Genomic DNA, 22,371 nt, shown 5'->3' with positions numbered 1-22,371 from the left:
CACAGAGCTAAGAAACTAGCGAAATGAAGACTCGTGTATGATTGATGAAAAAACTCAGACCTTGCTATTACTGACATCCATCGTATGCCTTGAAGCATCTTCAGACATTTTTATTTGAGATCTGAAAACAGAATATCCAAGTTCTTACAACTTTAGTTTAAAGTGAACCATATCAAGCTTAACTATGACAATGGATTATTTTGGCAATACGATGATGAGTGCCGATCACGTGTTCCAACGCTTAAAATAATAGAATTGAACCATATCACGTACTCCAATACTTATAACTACTAGCATGGTCGCAATGGACATTAAGTTAGTAAACGAAATTCAATTAAGACCGATTAGCAAACTATACGTCAATTAAGCAAACTATACGCAAACTATAATATATTAAAACTATAATATTAAGCAAACTATACGTCTCAATTAGCGCATATCGCGCTTTTGGTAGAATCGTTCTGAGAAGACTAAAATCGGTCTTGAAGGGTAAAGATTTCTTAAATGTTTGGTGGTACGAAGAGAAGTACGATATGATGACTGATGCGATGATAGCAGTCTCCCCGATATGTGCAGAGATACGGACTGAGCTGGGAAGTGGATTCCACAGATGAATACTGATACAACGTGTTATTAAACTATCAAGTTACAGTTATGGCATAGAAAAGTTCACTTTTAATGAAATTAACCTAACTTCATATAAACAAGGGAAGTTTCTCTCACCGTATATGCTTGAATTCAAAAGCAAAACTCTTTTCAAGGGATTTTAGATTTCTAATATCTCTGGATAAAGTCAGCTTTCTATGACAAGTGTCTTTGAATGAAAGACTAATAAAAAGAGTTGAGCTTTTTTTGTCAATTTACGATTTTGAAGAAAAAAAAAAACCTAACGACTTCGAATTTATCAGAAAAGTTCCAAGTTCCATTGATTTCTCATTATATATATACATATACATACATATATATATATATATAGCCTCCCTTTCCCAATCTTCTTACGAAAAAGAAAAGTATTTAGTTGTCTTCATCCAGCTGAATTTCAATTCCTGAATTCCGTTGCCAGTTAACTATGAATAATTACCATTGGTCATTATTCTGATTGCTTGAAAAGTTTTTGAGAGTATTTTACTATGTCTTGGTTATATTCGCTATTCTGTTAGAGTGTTGTCTCTACTTAACCTTGCGGAAAGACACGGGTCCTTCAAGCGGTCACCCTCAATTCTTCCTCCTGCCTTGATTGATAAGTTGAAGATGATCTACCCCTTCACATGCGCGATCCTTTCAGTGAAGAAGGACCATCCCAGAAAAATCCATGTGTGGAAAATACACCAACCCAGCATATGCAGCCCTATAGAAGAAATCCCAGTGGCGTTATTGTAGCATTCTGGTATTTTGCGGTTACATGGTAATGGGTTCGTTGATTTAGTACAGGTGAAAGAGTAGATTACTTTCAGGTAGTACACAAAGGTAGTAAACATGAGTGTCGTTGTTACTCTGTTCGTTTATTCCTCGAATAATGGGCTATGGATACCGTGAGGTCTATATATAAGTGTACAGGATATATCATGTTTTCATGTACGATAGTTATCCTTTATCATTCATTTGTTTAATTTCCCATGTTTCATTCCTCTTTGATTTACCGTACTTTAGTCTAACAGTGATGTTTCATTGCATCGTGCTAAGTTTTGATGAAAAGCAGAATATAACTCCCTGGTAGCTCAAGTTATGCCTTGAAATACATAACACTTGTGTCCCATTGTATACGTAGTCAAATAGGTCACGATGAATAAAACGTGTTAGTATTGGGACACGTTCGACGTATCTCCTTCAGCAGCTATTGATCAATTTTTTTTTTTAGTTTCGATGTCATCAAACGATGACATGTTAATGGGGAAAGTCGAGCAGCAAGGAAAATATGGAAACTTTTCTTCTGCAAGTAGCCACTCGTTACCATCACTGGATTTAATATCACCAATCGGAAAGATAAGGCAGAGAGAGCCAGGACCCATCACTTCAACTCCTCGTATAAGTGTCACCATCCGACCGGATCACATATATCGATCAAATTGTTTCCGCAAATTATCACACATTCATGAGGCATGTCCTTTCTGAATTTAATTCGATTTTCTGTCTGGATGTAAGCGTTTTTATCAAAAAAAATAAATAAAAAATAAAAATACGACATACTTTTTAGTTGAATAACGGGATTTTTCAGTAGATATAAAAGTTTTTATGTCTAAAACAGCTTGAGATTAAGTACAACTCGAGATTTTACTGTGATTACATTCACTAGTCCATAAAACGGGTGAAAGATTAAAGGAAATCAATAAAGATGGAGAAACAAGTAAATGAAATGACATCTACAGCAAAGGTCAAAAACTAATCTATGGTATCGACGTACCCTCTAAAAGGCTGAAATTTTGTCGGGACAAGACAACCTGATAATGTAATTTTAGGGATGAAAAAGTTTTAAAAAGAGGCAATTATGGATGTTTTTTTTTTTAGGGAACACATTAATAGTTTAATGATGTAATTGGAAAAAAAATGCAGAAAATATTATGAAAGCAATTGAGTGCAAGAAAAGTTAACAGCAATCGTACTTATAACAAGTAAAACGTTAAAGTGAAATGCAGTGGGTCTTGTTTTTCGATTTATAATTTACAAAAAGTGTAAGTTTGGAGGGATTCGGTTGAGGTGTTTCTTTCAGAGTTTTAATACTGTCAACAGCAGATACAAATAAATGAAAGTGAAAAGTGGAAAGCCCTCAAAATCATCACTTTAAGATATTTTCAATTAATGTTTTCTAGGACACTGCATTATCTCCTGATGAAAAGGAGCCATCAGCAAAATTATCTTCAGCGGAGAATATTTCCACCAGTAGTGAAAAAAGTAAGTAGTATGATGTGTTTGATATCTTTTCCGTACGTGACAAAGAGAGTTGCTTTTTTGATTGGTATTCAAGTTTGAATTCTTCAAGCATTTTTTTGCAGTTGTGGTGCTAAATCATTAAATTTTCTATTTATTGTTTAGCCTACTTTTTTGTTCTGTATAAATTTATGTGGTACAAAAAATTTTAGATATTAATTCGACTGGAAGACTTGACCGAAGTCGCAGTATTCTTAGTAGTGTTGTAGGTTAGTGTCTTTTTCAATAGTGTTATCATGTTACATTAATTTCACATCGGCGGTTACCACTTGAACGAACGGATGGAAGATTTAAAATTGTATTTTTCATTTATTAGTTTTTTCTTTTCTAGTTATTTTAATGTGACATAAGTACTCACGTGAGATTAGATTCAAGTAAAACTAGTTTAGTATAATTTTTTGGAAGCAACTCCTAATTAGCGTGTAATAAGCTATTTTTACAGAACAGTATCGATATGTAGAAAGTTAGAAAGTAATGGCGAATTTTAATTACAGCCTCGCCTTTGGAACGCGAGAAAAAGAAAAAACAAGGTCGGCAGATTGCTGTGACGAAAGATCTTCATGAGGTATTGGTTTGGGTTTTTGGTATTTCTAAGTAGAACTATATGGAACCATATTCATAACTTTTTATTGCATCCTAAAATTTCTGGACAGGAGCTCGAAGAATTTAAGAAATCGCTGTCACAGAATTTTTTTTTGAATGGTTTTAAAATTAATTATTTTTGTGGGCATTAATCAAATGCCAAATCACAAATTTCTGGACAGGGGTTCGAAGAATTTCAGGAATTATCTGCTGTATTTTCAACTCTTTATCTTTCCCCCCCAATAGCATATGCAAGTATTGTTATCTTTGCAGAAGCGAAAAATTGCATGGGGTGATGCTGTTCTGGCTGCACGTGTACCGGAAATTGCAAGCCTAAAAAATTCGTTGACTGATGATAAAATACTTGCTAGTTCAATACAAGTTAGTGCAGCAGACTGCATTAGTAACATGAATATCAGCAACCGAAGCTCTACAGGCAGTGAAACGGAACTGTTTAAGGACGATAAAAAAGTGAGCGGATTATTTTTTGAAGTTCCTCACGATGCCAGATTCAAAAGAAACTAAAATTGCTTTGTTAAATCTAAATCTTCGAAAAGAGCTTATGAGCGTAGACACTTGAGGAAAGAAGAATTCTGCTCTAAGTTCTTGTATTCCTGGATGAAATAAGGATAACTGGAATAAGTTAGATATTCTTGGCTGCCTCCTAGAAACCTTGTAGAAAGTAGTGTCTACGATTCGAAACTGGATAATAACATTGACAAAGAGTCCTATCTTCTTTGTCAGTGTTATTGCTCATTTTCAAATAATTATGATATTCCAGTTATCTTTTAAGGGAAAATTCCGTGTTGCATTTCCTACAAGTTTTTATTATCCTTTGAAAATCCAACATATATTATGTTCCTTTAATCAAGTAAAAGTTTGTCAGTGAGTTTGAATGTTATAGATGAGTAGCCGCAACTCAACCGACAATTCAAAAATAAAAGAAATACAGGAAATCCTGCCAACGAACATGGCGATTAGGTATATTTGAGTTTTGTAGAATAAATGGAATATTTTTTTTTCTTGTTGCTAGAGAATCCAAGGCGACTGCATTTCTGTTGCTTTCTCAAGTTCAGGAAATATGATTTAAAAAGACCAAAAGCATTTTTGACGAAGGGAATATATTTTTGAACGGCGTCAGTTTTACATTGAATATGGCGTCATCGATAAAGATAATGAATATGATAAATGACTGCTACAAAGCGATCGATTGTGATAAAAAGCGACCTCCATGAATTATTTTGCTTTTGTAGTACGCAATGTATCATTTCATTGGAAGCTGCAGTTGTTAATGCGAATAGCTGTTCGTCATTTCGAGACGAAAAAGAAAACATACCCATGCCGAAATTATTGAATGAAATTGAAGATGTAACTACATCAATTAGCTCGAATGATGGTTCCGTTTATATCAGTAGCGTAAATTCGTCGATTGAAGTATTGGATAACATGGAAGAAAGTGTTCTAGTACGTATAAATTTATGAGCTTTTTCAATCTATTTTTTCTTGTTGCTGAAGGATTCAAAACGACTTTAGCTGTCACGTTGAATATGTATGTACAGTCATCAGATGTTTCGGAACGATTTCCAAAACATCAAGACGAAGCAAATGCAGGACTTCTAGCAAATCGAAGGGGAGGAGGGAGGGAGAAGGGGAAACATATGCAGAAGATACAGAAGAGGAAATGAAAAAAGAAGGAGGGAAGGTTGAAAAGAAAGGCGTGGTGGGAAAGCATCTTATAGCATCTAACTTTAGTCGAGTTTTAGATTCAACTGTTCTGTTTTGAATTTAAGGTAATGTTGAATTAATGAAGCAATTTTTCTCATCTGTCTTTCCTCCAAAAATTGCTTAATTATAATTTAGTTTCTTTAAGCAGGCAGTTCAAAATAATTCAGAGAAATAACGATTTGTTAACTTGAACAGAACTATAAATGGGGCAGAACTGATGGAGAAAAACTGATACTTAGCTAAGTGATAATAGGGTATGTAATGCTCATATGTGATTCATCTGCTCTTATCATTGTGTGATGAACGAAGGTTTGTTATATTTTCAGTTCGAATAAACTAATCCTTCCCTGTGGCTAGGTCGGTTTAGTTTGTGTTATTTAACGATCTCTTAGCTTCATTCTGTGCTGCTATTATGCATGGATAATTTTCTTTTGTTTCGTCAGTCGAGCTCCAATCTATTATTGCCACAAAACACTGTTAATTTAAATTTACCTTTTAATAATTTCAATGAATATGCATTGTTGAAGCAGGTAGAAACTGTAGAACAGGAAGGTACAAACAAAAACACAGCTTTGATAAGCTACATTGTAAAAGAATATTAGTTTCTTTTCCAGATTACCACAAATAAACTTGCCGCAGTATCAATTCATGATGTTTCTGAAGATGATATCCAAATTATTAGTCATTTATCTCCGTCGCATCTCACTTCAACGTCAAGACCTGCACAGAAAGTTAGCTTGTATTAGTGATATTTCAGCAATTACGAATTTTATTTGCGTGATAAAGAGATTTTCAAAAGTTCGAAATTACTGTTCATTTTTTTATGACGGGATTTAATTCCCAATATTGAGGAAATTTAGAATGAGTTGCGGTTAACGAAATTGAGAAGAGCATCAAAAACTTATTGACGATTGAAAAATATTGCTTGTTTTCAATAATGGACGTTAACTGATGAGGTGATGGTAATATCTTACTGAAGTGAATCGAACGATAGATTATTTTGAGAATTGAGACTAGTTATATTTGATGCAAAAACATTACTTTTCTTTTTCAGATTCCAGACACCTTATCGAAAATAGAATTGAAAACGCAGTTGGAAAATTTGAAGGTAATTCAAGAGATTTATCTTCCAAGTTATAATTGTATCTATATTTTGTAAATATTTGGTTTTAGAGTCTCAAACGAAGCGCGAATTTATCAAAATTACCAGACTGCGGTAGGCGATTATTGGAAAAAATTAAAATATTACAAAAAAATTAAATAGCCTGGATGCACTTGGAAAGGATGGAAATGTCGCGCCAGAAGGTTTGGATTTGGATTATCCCAACAATATGAAATGAAGAAATATTGATTTTTTGAATTTACAACTAATTGAGAATTTTTAGCAATAAAATATTAAGCTATTAAGAATATTAAGCTTTAAAATATTGAGCTTTGTCATTTCAAGTTCTGAACGCTGGAGTAATAAAGATTATGCTCATTGCTACCATTTTACGATGAATTAGCAACCGGACATAAATTCGTTTTTAAATAAGGGAAGACTAGAATTCTTGCTGCACATGGATTGATTTCATTGATTTAGGGCCAACAATATGAAGATCTAAATGGCTACTGTCAAAAAAAAAATTGAAAATATTGCAAAAAAAAGAAATATATGGTCGAAATAATGGAATTTCCATCTGTGACATGCATAGCTGAATGATATCTTTGATTTTCCATAATAAATGGATGACTTTAAGGAGAGATCAAAAAGCAGCAATTCTGCGTTTTTAAAATTTTTTGGTAGAGATGTGATTTTGCAGAATCTATTGGAAAGGAAGAAGCTGGTATTGTTCAAAAAAAAAAGGACCATCAACCATTTCTCCTCAAGTTATGACTGGAGGTTATTTATTGTAATGAAAAGCATGAATTAATAGGAAACTTTTTTAAAACATTGAAAAAGGCTTATGAAGAAAGTTGAATTCATTTTTCATTTTTCATTCTCCACTCGTAGGACATCGACTTTTTGGTGGAAGAATGACGGGTAATCGAATTTACCTAGCCAACGCAGTTACTGGACAAGTTATTGCTCAGATGCACAGGTAAATTTAGGATTCTTGATAAAACTAAAGGATATTTTCTGTTAGACTTCAGATTCGTCGAGTATTTTGCATTCAAAAATTTGGCTGGAATATCAGCGTTGTATACATATTGCATTTTCTTCATATTTCGCCAAGTTTTTTTTCAGTTCACTTGCAAATGTCCCAGAAAATGTAAAAACGGATACACCAATGAGTTTGCTTACCGAATTAATGCCGCATCAAAAAGAAGGCCTAACCTGGTTGCTGTGGCGTGAGAAACAACTGTTACCTGGTGGCATCCTCGGTATCTGAGGTTTTTACTGGGTTTTATTCTTAGATTACTACTGTTATATCAGGACTCTGTTTTAAAAAATAGGTTTGTTGTCAATTTAGATTTGAAATTTAAATGTAACTTTGTCTGAGGGATATGTTCAAGCACATTTTTTCCCTTTTTTGATACATTGACACTTTCGTTTACTAAATTTATATTATCTACATTTGTTTCAAAAACTCTAAATAAATCACTATCTGATTTCAGCTGATGACATGGGACTAGGCAAGACATTAAGTATGATTTCACTTATTGTAAACACCAAAGAAAGGCGTAAGCAAAATGATGTGATGGAAGAGTTAAACGAAAGAGTCATTAAAGGTTATTTTTAGTTTCATTGGCTTTTATTGGGTTTTGGCTGTCCTTGACAGTTATTTTTAGGTTTTGGTTTCTAAATACACTTTTTTTTTGAAATTAGTAACTGAGTACCTCCATAGATTATTTCCTTCTATATTCCTTCTATAGAACATGAATTTTTTTTCATGACAAAGTATTTTTTATCTGCATCTAAATTTTTGTGAAATTCTTGTTTATTTCAACCTCATTATAGAAATAAATGGAAATAAGTGCGTCATTGTCATTTTAAACTTCTTTTTTGTCTTCAGACAGTTTTAATTCCGTCAAGAACTACACTTTAATTCCGTCAAGAACTACACTAATTGTCGCTCCAGCTTCGTTAATTTTCCAGTGGGAGACAGAATTTCAAAAACATGTGAAAAATGGCTTTCTTTCTCGTTATTTGTTCCATGGACCTAAACACAAGCGCGATATAAGCGCAGAATGGTAATTTTTCATATCCGTATTTGGAATTTTTTTGACTTAATATGACACTTTCGAAATAAATTTTTTCCAGTCTTGCAAGGTATGACGTCGTTATCACTACATATGGAATTGTGAGCAATGAATTAAGCGAAAAATTCACTGCAGCTGGTATTGAAGATGAAGGGAGTAATAGTGATTCGAAAGGTTCCCCTGAAGGACAGAATGGAAAAGGAAAAATAAAACGAAAGGTTTGTCATAACTTCAAAACTTTTTGGCAAGTATTATTGAGTAAGTAAGTTTTTAAGATGCTGGAATGAATTCCTCTACAGGTCATTTGCAAATTATTTTGAAAAACATAATTTAAATAAGAATAAATCTTGATGTTCATTTCAGGTTTCAAAAAAATCGGGCTCCGTACTTACTAAGATAGCCTGGGAACGTGTCATTCTGGATGAAGCGCATCAAATCAAAAATAGAACATCATTGATTTCGAAAGCGTGTTGTAAAATTCCTGCTGCAGCCCGTTGGTGCCTTACAGGCACACCAATTCACAATAACTTATGGGATTTATATTCCTTGATCAGGTTTTTCATATATTCCTATTATTTCTGGATTGGATACTTTGTAATGGAGTTCCTGCCTAGTTAGGACATATTTTCTTCTCATTAATTATATTTTTTTCATTAACAAGTTTGGCTTGTTAAACTTATATTATGTTTAATGTTGAAAATCACTGCAGGTTTCTGCGTGTAGTGCCGTTTGATGAGGAAGCTGTTTGGAAAGAATATATTTTGTCAGCACGTATGATTGTTTCTTTGGAGTTCTCCCTTAATTTCTTGATTTATATTATATATATATTTTTTCTGTTTTACGCAGCTTGAGTTTCGAAAATTTCATTTCCAGATTCATCATCAGAAAGATTAAATACCTTGGTGAAAGGCTTGTTACTGCGGCGAGAAAAAAGTCAGTTGTATGCAGAAACGAATAAACCAATTGTATTTTCTTCATTATTTTTTTTGTTACAGAAATTGCATACGTAGTGCGGAGGAAAATTAGAAATTTGTAAGAAAGGGTTAATAGCGATGGCATACTAATTCTTGTATCCAGAAACTCTGGAACCAAACTGTGTGTAATATGCTTGATGTCGCCACCAAAAGGTGCTACATGAGCTTGGGTAAAAGCAGCGGCTAAAGCTATCTCTAATATATCAGCTTTTTAACAGATGCCGTGCAGAAATAAATTTATGAAGTGAAAAGTGTCACTCAACTAATATCAAAATAACGCTGGAACTTCTCTGTCACTACTCTGAGGGCTTAGAAAGATCGGTTTGATTGGAGTATTTGAAGTTTTACGGATCTGACTAAAATAAGACTACAAACCTTACTGTGAAGTTATAGGTAGAGCTACTGGAAATATGTTATGATTCTAAAATTTTCTTACTAAAGCTTGACTGGTATAGCCTGCTTTTTATAGGTTGATCTAAGGTTAAAAAAGTGCGAGGAGATTGTTATGAAACTTGAAGGCATGGAAAAGAAAGTTTATGATTACATTTTTCAGGTTTCAAGGTTAGTATTTATTCAGAGAAGTTTTTTGGGGTAGCTACTACTGTTGAATGTAACTTCAGAAAAATTATCCAAAATTTCGGCGATGGAACTATTGCTGTCACAACTATAGTTTTTCCAGATTATGAGCATATGTAATTAAATGGATTTTCTTCCAGTAAAAAAAGGTAACATAAATGAAAGGTAGATTTTTCAATTTTTTGAGAATTTCGAAAACTTAAAGGCAGCAAGTAAAAGAATTAATCAAAACACGAGAGGAAAGAGAACGAGATCTGTATGGTATTGGATGGAAAAGTACTAGTAATAAACCAGCGAGGAATCCATTTTCAGGTTTGTAGTATGTAAATGTTAATTATCTTGAAGCGAAGATTTAAAATTTAGCTCATGAAGCTCTATATACCTGTAGTATCTTCATAAATTATGTTGTTAGATTTTATATTTAAATTCAACGATCAGAGACATTTAGCGTGCTTAGGAAGTCAAAGCATCAAATACAGTATGTTACTGATGTAACTGTGAAAGAAAAATGGAAGATTATACCCGCAATGTATGATTATGGAATCACAACATTTCTTTAGACAAATTGAAATAGGGCTATTTGGATTAAATATTTCCACAATAGACGGATTTAGCAACAATGATACTAAGATCTTTATGCAGAAGTTGTCTTAATTTTATAAAAATTGGCTGGGATGGTAGTTATAAAGTTATTATAGATGGTCCACGGACGACTCGAAACAACGATAATTTTCGAACAATGACTTGTGTACTAACGTTATTAATGCGTTTACGACAAGCTTGTGTACATTTTGCACTGATCAGTCAGGTACTAATTAACCACTTAGGTCTTCTTGAAAAATCTACCTATATCGACTTAAAATAATATAACGAAATGAAAAAATAAAGTAACGGTATTCATGTCGTCTTTTCGCAAATTAACGATTTCTTAGGCAGTCAATATGGAAACACTCCAGACATTAGGCGTTGAAGAGGATGAAAATGCGGAAATGTTGTCGAAATGTTTTTCGAATATGTCGTTTTTGGATGAAAAAGCCCTCACCGAGAAGTTACTGGATGATGACGGCAATAAACAAATAGAACAACTCTTTGAGAAAAATTTTCTTTCAATGAAGGTAGTTGGTTTCTCACATATTATATAATCCGGTTTCAGATAACATCAAAGCTACGGTTTACATCATGCAATGTTATAGTCCTTAACCCGCAGTTTGAGTTTTCAGGTTGGGCACCCTTTCTTTTTCCACATTACTTTTAGTTCCGTTTTTATTTCTCAAATTTATTGAAAATCTGAGCCTTAATTTTCAGCTCAAGAAATTATTTGAACACATGGACTATGCTCTTTCTTGTGGCGATAAATGGTAATATTTGCATGAGGTTTTTTACGACTTTATTTCTGTGAATTCCAATGATTTAGGTCAAGTCTGGGTCGGAATTACTGAGTTTAATTATTCTCTATATTCCTGCCTATCTAAGCCTTTTATTGTTGTCTTGGATTACATTAAAGTCCGTTATAATTTTTATTAATCGCGCATATAATCTTCATCATAAAAGCAGCTTCTTCTTCTGGACGCACCCTTTATAATGTTTGATATCTTTCAGTGTTATTGTAAGCCAGTGGACCAGTCTTTTAAACATTCTAGAGCACCATTTGAGACGGAAGGAAATTTTATATACATCTATCAATGGGAAAGTTTCGAGCAGTGACAGGTAGTTCTTGTCGCTGTTTTCTTGTTCGTCTTTCTCAGTTCATTTTCCGATGAAAGAAGGGAATATTGTCATAAATTTTTATATCACGAGTAGATATGTCACAGAGTTCCAAATAGTTATCCATTTGTAACATTTCGTAGTTTTAAAATTTTCTCATAGTTTATCGCTAGGATCCCAATTTTTTCCGTTTGCATAGCTACCGCATTACTTTTGCATCGAAATTCTTTTCTGTCATATATATTCAAAAGTTAATCAAAGTGCTTCAGGCAAAGTAGAGCTAATAGCTTTAACAAGATTGACAGTGGGCCTCGTGTTATGTTGTTATCATTGACAGCCGGCGGAGTAGGGTTGAACTTAGTCGGTGGTAATCATCTTTTCCTCGTCGATTTGCATTGGAATCCTGCCCTCGAACAACAGGCCTGTGATCGCATTTATAGAATTGGACAAACGAAGAATGTTTTTATACACAAGTCTGAATTTGTTATAAGTTATTGTCGAAACTTAGTGAAATTTGCATATTTCAGATTTATTTCCGAAAAATCTCTCTAGAGAATAAGGTTAATATTCACTCGCAAATAATCATCGGATATTAATTTTTATAATTGTTAAGTCATTTTTTTAAATATTTTCATGAATTAAGTAGAATTTTTGTAATCATTTTTGTAGAATTATGACAACCTTGCTCGTTATATCATGTTGTACAACTACCAAATTGAAAAACTTTTCATAGGCTGGTCTGTCTTGAAACAATTGAAGAACGTGTTTTGGCATTACAGCGAATAAAACAAACATTAGCTAAGGATGTTCTAGAGGGGTAAGTTTTGTGTTCAGTCTATGTTTTTTAGCTTTTTAGCTCCATTAAAAGCTGCTGTAAGATCCGTTTGTTGTGATAGCTGAGGTCACTATTTGGGAGGTTTTTTTAGCTGGATTTTTTTTGGGGGAGGGGTAGGGCGAAGCTATGTGACCGAATCTTAAAACCTCAAGACAGGCTTGACGTACCATATCTGTCTTACAGTTGTCTTGGTTTCTGTTATCAAACAATTCTGCTATTGTTCTCAGTTGGTTTAAAATTTCCCACTTTTGGAAGGATTAAGTGGTCTTTTTATATTTGAATGCGTTGCAGATGACTTTTTTAAAGTTTGACTTTTACTGTAAAGAATTTCAGAAAACTTAGGCTGCATTAACCGGAAGTTACATTATACATTTGTCATTTGTTTCGATTAGAAATTTTTTAATTTTGTCTGTGATGATATCCTTCAAATTTTAGTTTTTGAATTGCGTCCCGAATTATTATTTATATAATAGTGTATTTTCAAAAAAAAAACTCTTGACAGAAGCATTTAAAATCTCAAAAAAATCTTTTGGAACGATTTCAGAGTTGCATCAAAGAAACTCAGTAAATTAACGATTGCTGATCTGAAATACTTATTCGATCTGGGTCGTCCGCGTGATGACTTGACTAATTTTGTTGGCGCTGCTTGTCCACCGAACTTCATCCCAGCCTCAACTATTTCTAGTGTTAATACAGGATGTTGATACTTGTATAACAGTAAAAAAGCAAGGGTCTTTTGTACAGGAAACTGTCCGCAAGACAATCGAATAGCTCAGTTTGTCTTGAAGTCTGCGCCTGTTCATTCTCTCGTTTGTTAATATTGCTGTCTTTCCTTTTTTCAGCACTGCAATTGAAGTTTTAATTCAAATACACAATTTCAAAACTTCCTCCAACTGTTATGCATAAAATGAACTATTCATTCCTTTCCCCCAGATGAAAATTCATATTAGAGGAGCAGTGTATAGCTATAAATCTGGCTCAGACTAAAGCGGAAATTATATGTGAAGTCATTCTCAAACTAACGTTTTTCGAGTCCATTCAACTTTTATCATTCATTCTTCCACAATGATGTATTTTATCATTCATCTTTTTTTTGTTTAGTTTATGGATCTGAACTTGTATATTTGTGGTGCATAAACAGCTGCAAAACAACACATGTGGCAATATTAGAAGGTGCCTGATTTGATATTTAAGTCTTAAACATATCTGGATCTTAAACAGAGTAAACGTAACCGAAGAACGATACTACCGTTTTTCGGAACTCCTACGACGAGTTAAAACTGGCCAATTATTTATAACAACTAGGAAGTAGTAGTTGTGGACTGTCCGTGCCTATTTGTATAAATGGTGTTTTAAGGAGCTAACAGTTCTAGTTTTCAAGTTATTCTTAACTTCTAGTTAAGAATTTGGCTAAGTGCGACTCACTTGTTGGATTTCACACAACTTCAGCAGATATGGCCCATGGAAGTTCCCTTATACTTGGTAGGATGTGTATCATTAAAAAAATGAACTGAGGAACAATGGCAGGTGATACTTTATCGCGAAGTGGGTATTTCATCATGTTTCTCTCCTACTACAATAAGTAAAATGCAGACATCTCTATCAATCACAGCCAACTTCGACTTGTAAATTCAAACTTTAGCGTCATTTCAAAAGAAACAAATCATCAAGACTTTTAGGAGTTCGTGAAGTCTATTACTGAGATAGACAGGAGCCCACTCGAACTGCCGAGACACGACATAAGCCAGCTAAATTTAGATCATTCATTACGTTAACAAGCGCTTCTTACTTCTTTGTGACAGCACCACCCCTACTAACTTATGAGATTTTTTTTTTTACAATATTCAAGTATTCGATCCTATCATGGCTATGCGAAGCTTTTCAGGAGCGCTATCTGAGCTCAGGGTAACTATCCTAACTATCTTTGGGTAACCATCCTCTCTCCGAGGAAGCGACAAATATGCCAAACCTATAAGGACATTGACGTGCAGTAAGGAATATGAAACGAAAAGAGCATAGCATAACGCAGTTGATTCGTTATGCTCAATCGCTGGATTCTAAGGTATCTGAAGATTCTCTGGAAGCATTGCAGAGGCTGATCAATCAAGGTATTGCTTCCTTGTTCACAATAAGTTGACCAAATGAGGAAGAATTTGACAATAAGTGCGAAGTAGTTTGTCGCGAGATCAGTTTTGATGTCACACATTAGCTTTATTAGGTAGTAATAATGCCGCGGGATAAAAGAAAGTAGATCTATAAAAGAATCATGTGCCTAGCCTATGCATAAAGCAAATAGATTTAATTAGTAATTTAATCAGTAAAATGGATCTTTCAATGACTTTATAAGAAATTGATGATCAAATCGAATTACTTTGATAAGTTTTTGTTTCTATCGGTGTTTATTTTGTTAAAAAATTTTCTGCAAACCAAAGCAAGAGAATAGAGCAGTACATGCATTGTGCATCAAAGTGTGTTTCAGTTTGAATTATAGGTAAAAAGCGATCTGATTTCATCACTATTCCAGGAGAAGGTATCGGTCAACTGGTAACTTGCTATATGCAGAACCGATCGCCTCTGGCGGTGGAATTGCTTTGCAATGTTAAGGAACCTTATGACACGGTAGGTTTAGTTTTTTCAATTCCAGTCGAAAAAAAATTGATGGAAGAAATTAAGCGGCTTCTGCATATTTGTGGACTTTGGCAGTATTGAAATCATTACAGGAATTGTGCAACAGAATTCAAGATTTTCTGGCCAGAAATACGCTAGCTATGCTTACACTTCTTGGACAATTAGTACAGAAGACTCCAAGTTGGTTACCAAAGCTTGCTGAGCATTCACTTTTTGACCATATCTTAAAGTTTATTCGGGTCAGTTTCTTTATCGTCTTCTCTTTATAAAAATATCAGCAGTGTGTACTGGAGAGTTGTCCAGAAGATATAAGATGTATGATTTCATTTAACTGTATTGCGATTATGTGTCGATATGTTAGGAGTGAGGAAAGGTCTTTCAGACTTGAATTGTTCGTAAATCTCACTGCCTTTGCTTCAGAAATGATTTTATTAATAAAAATAATAGATATTTGATAACTGGAGCTTTCAAATTATCATTACTGCAACTCAGAATCTGGTAAATAAAATAAATAGATGAATATATGTTTGCTTAATATTTAACAGCTTCATGTTATTTAAAATCTGAAAGACCAAAATCAATTAAAATCACTTTTACAGCCATCCGAGAACATTGTTGTGGTCGTATCGGCGATCCTTCTCGTATCCTCCTTGCTTCCACATTTCGCTGCCCCTAAAAAATCGATATTGCTAAACTTATTTCGTCTACTAATTGTGGCATGTAATATGCTTCATAATTTCAAGAAATTATTTGACCAACAGAAAGCAGATATCATTGAAGGAATATATGTATCACATTTGTATGGTGCAGTAATCCAGTATTTCATCGTTTTATATGGGATTTACCCTGCAACTTTGGTAGAGTATTTAAGGTAAGCATTATTTGAATGAGTTTTGTCGTAAGCGGTCTTGTTCTCGATCGCTACTGATATATTATTTTTAATGTGAATCTTTTTTCAAAGTTAATTATTAATGACAATATGATCAAGGTTTAAAGATAATGAACCCAGACTAGCATTAAATTTTATACATCGAATATAAATACATTTTCAACTATAATTTCCGAAGCATCCTTTTTGCCATAAGTTTTTTTTCCCCCAGAAATCATGTAAATGTTGCGGATGGTCGAGCAATACATGTTTTGAAAGCATTATTTTGCGCTGTGAAATTCCATCCGAACATATTAAGCGCTACCGTTGAACAGGTAAATATTTTTAACGGAAAAATAAGTCTCGTTTGTAATAGCGGCATTAGATAGCTGATATTAAATTGTTGTTAGTCAAGAAAATAGTGCAACATTCCTTCTCAGCTTTTTCCCATTATTATTTTCCATTGATTCTCAATTTCGAAACTGGGATTTTTTTCAGTTAATGTGAAGTACTTTTATTTCTGCTCTTATTTGAAAATTTTGTTTTCAGGTCAAATAAATTCACGGTAAGCACTGCCTACCGTTTCTGTAGTTTTATATTTTTGGATTGTTGTTATTTTCACCTGTTGCCTCTATATTATTAGTTATAAAAGCGCTTCCATATGTATTTCAATTTGTAGGAACTAGATCGAAATCGCTGGAATCATCGTGAAGCGCATGATTTTTTAGCTGATTGTCGACATGTGCTTGTACGACCGGTCTTACCAGCAGTTGTTAAAGGTCCTCTGTTTCAACTTAGAAAATCCTTGTTTTATTACGAGGATCTTTAGAAGATTCTTTTTTTTATTTTGCTTTTTTGCTTAATAATGAGTCCGAAAGTATTAAACAGTGTCAAATTTCTCCTGTTTCGTTTTTATTCCTTCAATTTGCACCACGTTTATTTTCCAAAATTATAATGGGCCTAATTTTATTCGTTTTAAACAACGTTTATATCTTTCAGTTGGTAAATTAATCTCGTCAAATCACACACTGGATACGTCAAGTTCAACAATGTCCTATATATCGCAGCTGCCAGATTTAAATGATTTATTCCCGACAAAAACAGATTCATCATCATCCAGTTAATTTATTAAATTAAAATTCAGTGATGTTTCTTTTCGTTTTTTCAATCTTTTGCTGTTCTCCATTTTCGATCTACGGTTCTTGTTACTTGCCTCTCAGAATGAAATATTTACTTTTCTCAAAAACTGTAAAAAATAACCTAAAATTAGGTAGTAGTTATTTTCATTGGTTATCTTATTCATTTTATTGTTTGTTTTCTACTATTTGCTGATCAGTTTACCTTATTTTATGAACTTTAGTGATTGAAATTAGCGTGTTCTATAACGATGATACATCCAAGATATCTGTGGAAAAGAAAACAGCAAATAGCACTTTCCAACTTTTGTTTAACAAGTTGTCGTAAATGTCAAATTTATTCCTTCCAGAAGATTCTTTGGGTACGTCCTTAGATCACTGGAATGATGATGATGCATGGCTAGAATGTGGAAAAAGTGATTCGGATATTCTTGCGGAGTCAAGATCTGGATCATTAGATAACCGCGTCTCAGATATAATCATAAGCTTTTCCACAGGTGAGCGTAAACAAATTTTCTGATCTTTATGATTTTGAGGAAAACATATATTTCCGATTCCGTTTAGATGATTTTTCACTAAAGGATTTTTCTGGATCCTTATCACTACTTTTCAAGAGTTTCCTGGGAATTGCTTTACTTTTCATGTAAAGAATCAAGTACCCGACGAGCAACAACTGGTGCAGCAGATTCGAAACACATAAGGCGATCGTCCTTAACCCAGAAGTTTAATGATTTTATTCGAAGACGTGTAAATTTCCTCATCTCTTTCATTTCGTAGTCCATCATGATTTCTTTTTTGAAAGCTTTGATTTGAGCTGGCTAACGTATGAATGCTTGATTCCTTAACGAAGAAATAGTACATGACTTTAGTAGTGAGTACTCACGAGTAATACAGTAGTGACACGTATTGCTTATAATTCCAGAAGTCACGAACTTTGTCCGACGAACCCTTGCTTCATAGTTTACCACTTCCCAAAACATTTTTGGTTACAAGAGATGGAACAATAAACGATGAACCAATTGAAGAAATTTCTGTACGTGAAGATATCCAGAAACGGAGTGATGAAGTTAGTTTTTATTCTGTACGGTTACTTTAGTTTCTTAAAGTTTTCCTCTCTGCAATTGATTAGAAAGTTTGACATGCTTCACTTCAGAAATTTCGAAAATATTTGTTGCATTAACATTCAGTGAGATTCGTCTAAGTTCCATAAGAGTTTTAATTACAGACTGGACATATCGAACAGGGTGTGGATGCTCGAGAAATTTGTTCACCTTCCATCCCATTTTCATCAGTACAGCCCTCAGAAGATTCATTTGTAAACACTCCTGCAACAATTGTACCGCTAGAAAGCATGCATCAGCCACAATCATTTACTTCGGATGCGTTTGGGAATCGTAATGCTGAAATTTCCTCATCAACAAACAGTGCAACAAACGCAGGAGTTATCAAAAGCTTTCAGCAGGGTGTTGACACTGATAATAATATGGAAACTATTCGTTATCGGAAGGTTCTGCATTTCTTTACAATGGGGAAATTGAAGATTAATAAAGCTTCTAGGTTAAACTGAGACTTTCGGTAGCAGTGCCAAGTAGAATAGATTAAAATAGGGGATATTACCTTAGGTACTTCATGCAGTTTGCTTGGTGATGAGTTGAAATTTTGAAATTCAAGTAAATATTGATTCGAGAGTTTAATATTGTGACAATAAACTATTACACTTCATTTTGTTCTAGATTAAAGAATTTAAAGTGAATGAAGCCGAGGAAACGAGTGGAAGCATTTCCACTGATAACGCGAATCGTTTTTCGGTGACTTCATTTTTTCGAAAAGTCAATCGTCAGCGATTCATAAATGGATGCTGTCATAAAAAAAATGAAGCAATTCATTTCCTCGGTCATATGGGGAACTTCTCACAAACGCCATTGTTAGTTTAAACGCCATTTTTTTTGTTAAGCAGTTTAAGTAGATCTAACAAATATTCACGTCGTGAATTTTGACTATTTTACAGCTAGTAACTTTAAACAAGCTTCTCAAGATTACCTTCATTCTTCAGGTTTCATGCTTTTTCCTGCCCCGCTCTGATATATACTTCGGAATTGGATGATAAAGAAGTATGCAGTTTTAATGATTTGAAGCAAAAGCAGTTCATGACCGCCAGGAGTAGGGAATTCTCTACTGAAGACATTGAAGAGTTAATTGCTCAGAAATGTCCGTATCTTCCGTTCCTGCAAGCTCTTCTTTTTTCTCTTATTGGTTAGTTCGTCCCAATGTTGTTTATCTGTTAATGAAGCGCTTCAGTTCTCTATAAAGCATTTTTTTAAATTATATTTTGTTATCATTATCATAGATCATCACTACAGACATCACGTTTCTATAGCGAATATGATGACAACAAAAGCAGATAATAGAATTTATAGAAGATATCAAAGCTTCTGACATCGTTGATCAATTTTTAGTCTTATCTGGTTAATTTGATTTACCAAATATATGGCATTATGAGTTATGAAACTAGTTCCAGTTTTATTCTTTCTGCTTAAATTTTTAAGTTGCCGAATAAAGGAAAATTTGTTGTAGATTCAAAACTTGAAAATTTCTGACCAGTCCGAAAAGCCAAACAAAAAAGTTGCTTTTCACGCCAAACTTCTGTGATCATGGCCTGCTAAATGCTTCCAAGACAACTTGCGGTCCTAGTTTTTAATGAATATGATATATAAAAAGTTTTCAAGATGAAGAAAATCTGAATGAAGAATTAAAATGTGAGCATGAACGCACACGTCAGAATTACATGGAAGCAAGCGCTGATTATCATACATGCTTGAAACAACTTGGCTTAGCCGATCGTCTGCCAGCAATAATTTATGATGATATCTCCGAACAACTCAAGGGCCTTTCGGCTGAAATTCAAGTTTATTTTTCTTTTTTAATTGATAACTTCGCGGAGATGGGAAATGCAAAAGATACATTTGTTACAGTTGTTATTATAATGCAATTTCATGCTGCTTTCGTGAAAATGTTGTCTATAGAGATCTTTCACCAACAATAAGGGTTCTCAATAATCCTGTATAGCCGTTTGAAAACAACTGAGAATAATATGTGATTTCAAATCTTACTTAAATTTATCACTCTCTAATGAGCAGTTCTTTTGTTATCAGATAAAAGTGCTCAATGTCCGTCTGGCACTTGTTAATCAACATTTATTATACGAACGTTGTGGAAGACTGCTTCATGCCGAACGAAATCGTCGACTTTTCGGTAAGGGAGATGAGTTTTTCCAATAATTAAATTTGCCATCAAACGGGTTTTTGAAGGCTACATACTTTAAAGTTTCTTATCTTTGGAACTTGGAAAGTTTTTTACGTCCTATTTTAAAGTCATTGCGATGGAATCTTAAAGTTTTTTTAAAAAAAGCTTACAGAGCATATTTTTTGACAAGTTCCATTTGATTATCGATGCGATACACAAATTGTAGGTTTTCAATGAGGTTTTCATGGTGTTGACGATAAAGCAGCTCCAAAAAGGATTATTTTCCAAAATATTTTCAGGTCGTCTGAAGCAACAGAAATCATTGGAGTCAGAAAAAATATCACTCAGTATGGCTCTTCACAGTGCACAAGTTGTAAGTTTTCGTGATATTTCCCGAACAATTTTGTAGTATTAATAGTAGGAGAACTGTAAAAAAGTTATTTTGGTAAATTTATTAAAGTTAACATAGATGTATTTTTATCTTCCTTTCCTTGAATGAATTTTCCTTCTTTCATCATATTTCAAACCCTTAATTTTTTGAAAATTATGTTTTTAGGAAAAAGAACAGCTAGTAAATGCTCTAACAGATCTTCGGAAGCAAGGTAACATAGAGCGTTCAAAACGAGGAGAAATTGAAAAGAGATATTGTGAGAAGATAAAGACTTATCGCAATGTAAGCTAGTAATTTACTAGATACGTTTAGATACGTTATTTAAAAGGTTGAGTATTCGATTTTTTCCGTTTCATTTCTTTATTTTGCTAAATTTGCCTTGATTTCCGTTTCATCCTGATTTTCGAATGTAGAAAAATCTGGAATTCTTTAATTAAGGAAGCAGACCATTACCTGGCTTCTCTGACGAATTTGAAATTGAAAATGGAATCTATGGTTGAAAGCAGCAATCATCGGCAGGTTGAGTTGGAAATGTATAAAAGAAGGTGTGACTTTCGTTTTTGATATGAACTATGAGAATTAAAAAAGTTTCAAATTTTATCAGTAAACTCAACTCGTACTCAGTGGAAAACATTTAGTCATTAATTTCGGATTTAGAATCCGAGTAGCTTCGAATCGGTATCAAATTTCTTGTTCCTTAATAGTCCAAAAGCTATTTTTGGCTTTCCTGAAGGCTAAAGTTTATCTTTTCAGACGCTTTAATTAACCTTCTTTCCTATTTTTTAGGACGATCATAGCGGAACTTGCCAGGTTTATAATAATCTGCTTAATCAAAATTGCGCTTATTATCTCCTGTTATTGTCTAACTTTTTTTTGCAAACCTTTTTATTCTGGGTCTTCCAAAAAATGTGTGCAAAGTTTGGATCTTTATCACTTGGATCCCATTTAAGTGTATCCAAGGTCCATCATTAAAATAGTAAGGAAAGGATGCACGATTATCAAATGACTGCTTCTGCTTAGTATGTTAATCGTTCGACTGCAGATATTGATGTGACGTGATTATGTAGAGTTGCAAAAATCTTGAAACAGTTAATTTAAATGTTAGTGCGTTCATATTTGAGTTTCGTGGAAGTAGTCATCATTTTTTTAGATATATCTGTAGAAGAAATATCTTTTTTGAATAGAAGGATGTGCGCTGTATCACAACAAAGTAGGGTTGCAGTTTAATCATCTAAGTTGAAGTCAGTGCACTGAAATCAGTGCATCTGAATTTGATATTCAATTTATAACAATTTTATGATTAGTGACGCATATTACCAGCAAATTCAATCGGTTTGAAAAAATCGTTGTTAAAAAACGAAAATTTTTGTTATCACAAACTTTGTTATCACGAAGTCAAACCTTATGTCATCGAAATTACTTGATTATACTTCAGTGAAATTTGTCGAAGTCTCTTTATTTCTTGAAGATACCTCCCTTTATTTTTTTTTTTTTGTTTTATTATTATTTTTCAGTAAGTTTGTAGGTTGGCATCATCATCACCATCTACACTTATCATTTCATACCACTATATATACCATTATATATATATATATATATAT

General features: G+C 33.6%; 3 protein-coding genes across 4 annotated transcripts in view; all 3 read left to right on the top strand.

Annotated features, from left to right (window-relative positions):
* Positions 1-1,852: 1,852 nt before the first annotated feature.
* On the top strand, positions 1,853-6,492 carry LOAG_17044 (hypothetical protein; the record flags this gene model as incomplete). The annotated part of the gene is made up of 10 exons (XM_020449705.1): positions 1,853-2,097; positions 2,808-2,889; positions 3,078-3,134; positions 3,420-3,490; positions 3,781-3,978; positions 4,412-4,488; positions 4,761-4,971; positions 5,847-5,963; positions 6,287-6,340; positions 6,406-6,492. The coding sequence occupies exons 1-10, from the start codon at positions 1,864-1,866 to the stop codon at positions 6,490-6,492; spliced, it is 1,188 nt and encodes a 395-aa protein (XP_020306726.1). The 5' UTR covers positions 1,853-1,863.
* Positions 6,493-7,248: 756 nt separating this feature from the next.
* Positions 7,249-13,540, top strand: LOAG_04901 (hypothetical protein; the record flags this gene model as incomplete). Its single annotated transcript, XM_003140438.2, has 17 exons — positions 7,249-7,313; positions 7,460-7,596; positions 7,831-7,944; positions 8,229-8,406; positions 8,477-8,633; positions 8,779-8,969; positions 9,125-9,186; positions 9,289-9,380; positions 9,859-9,950; positions 10,171-10,277; positions 10,664-10,773; positions 10,898-11,080; positions 11,271-11,323; positions 11,565-11,672; positions 11,939-12,142; positions 12,403-12,486; positions 13,049-13,540. The coding sequence occupies 17 exons, from the start codon at positions 7,249-7,251 to the stop codon at positions 13,206-13,208; spliced, it is 2,097 nt and encodes a 698-aa protein (XP_003140486.1). The 3' UTR covers positions 13,209-13,540.
* An 843-nt stretch (positions 13,541-14,383) lies between these two features.
* LOAG_17043 overlaps positions 14,384-22,371 on the top strand; it is a gene marked incomplete at its 5' end in the record, with an annotated part of 11,348 nt that continues 3,360 nt past the window's right edge. The window contains 18 exons of one of the 2 annotated variants that reach the window (XM_020449704.1): positions 14,384-14,612; positions 15,029-15,123; positions 15,225-15,371; positions 15,732-16,003; positions 16,233-16,335; positions 16,680-16,779; positions 17,000-17,119; positions 17,487-17,633; positions 17,786-17,883; positions 18,059-18,202; positions 18,362-18,643; positions 18,870-19,060; positions 19,190-19,389; positions 19,863-20,041; positions 20,289-20,388; positions 20,679-20,752; positions 20,936-21,052; positions 21,209-21,315. In XM_020449704.1, coding sequence (XP_020306725.1) covers positions 14,504-14,612; positions 15,029-15,123; positions 15,225-15,371; positions 15,732-16,003; positions 16,233-16,335; positions 16,680-16,779; positions 17,000-17,119; positions 17,487-17,633; positions 17,786-17,883; positions 18,059-18,202; positions 18,362-18,643; positions 18,870-19,060; positions 19,190-19,389; positions 19,863-20,041; positions 20,289-20,388; positions 20,679-20,752; positions 20,936-21,052; positions 21,209-21,315 — 2,585 coding nt within the window. The remainder of the gene's footprint in view (positions 14,613-15,028; positions 15,124-15,224; positions 15,372-15,731; positions 16,004-16,232; positions 16,336-16,679; positions 16,780-16,999; positions 17,120-17,486; positions 17,634-17,785; positions 17,884-18,058; positions 18,203-18,361; positions 18,644-18,869; positions 19,061-19,189; positions 19,390-19,862; positions 20,042-20,288; positions 20,389-20,678; positions 20,753-20,935; positions 21,053-21,208; positions 21,316-22,371) is intronic. The other variant, XM_020449703.1, reaches the window with a different exon arrangement.

This window comes from Loa loa (genome assembly GCF_000183805.2).
Source record: "Loa loa unplaced genomic scaffold supercont3.36, whole genome shotgun sequence".
Classification (NCBI taxonomy): domain Eukaryota; kingdom Metazoa; phylum Nematoda; class Chromadorea; order Rhabditida; family Onchocercidae; genus Loa; species Loa loa.
This window is presented reverse-complemented; position numbering and strand designations above follow the sequence as displayed.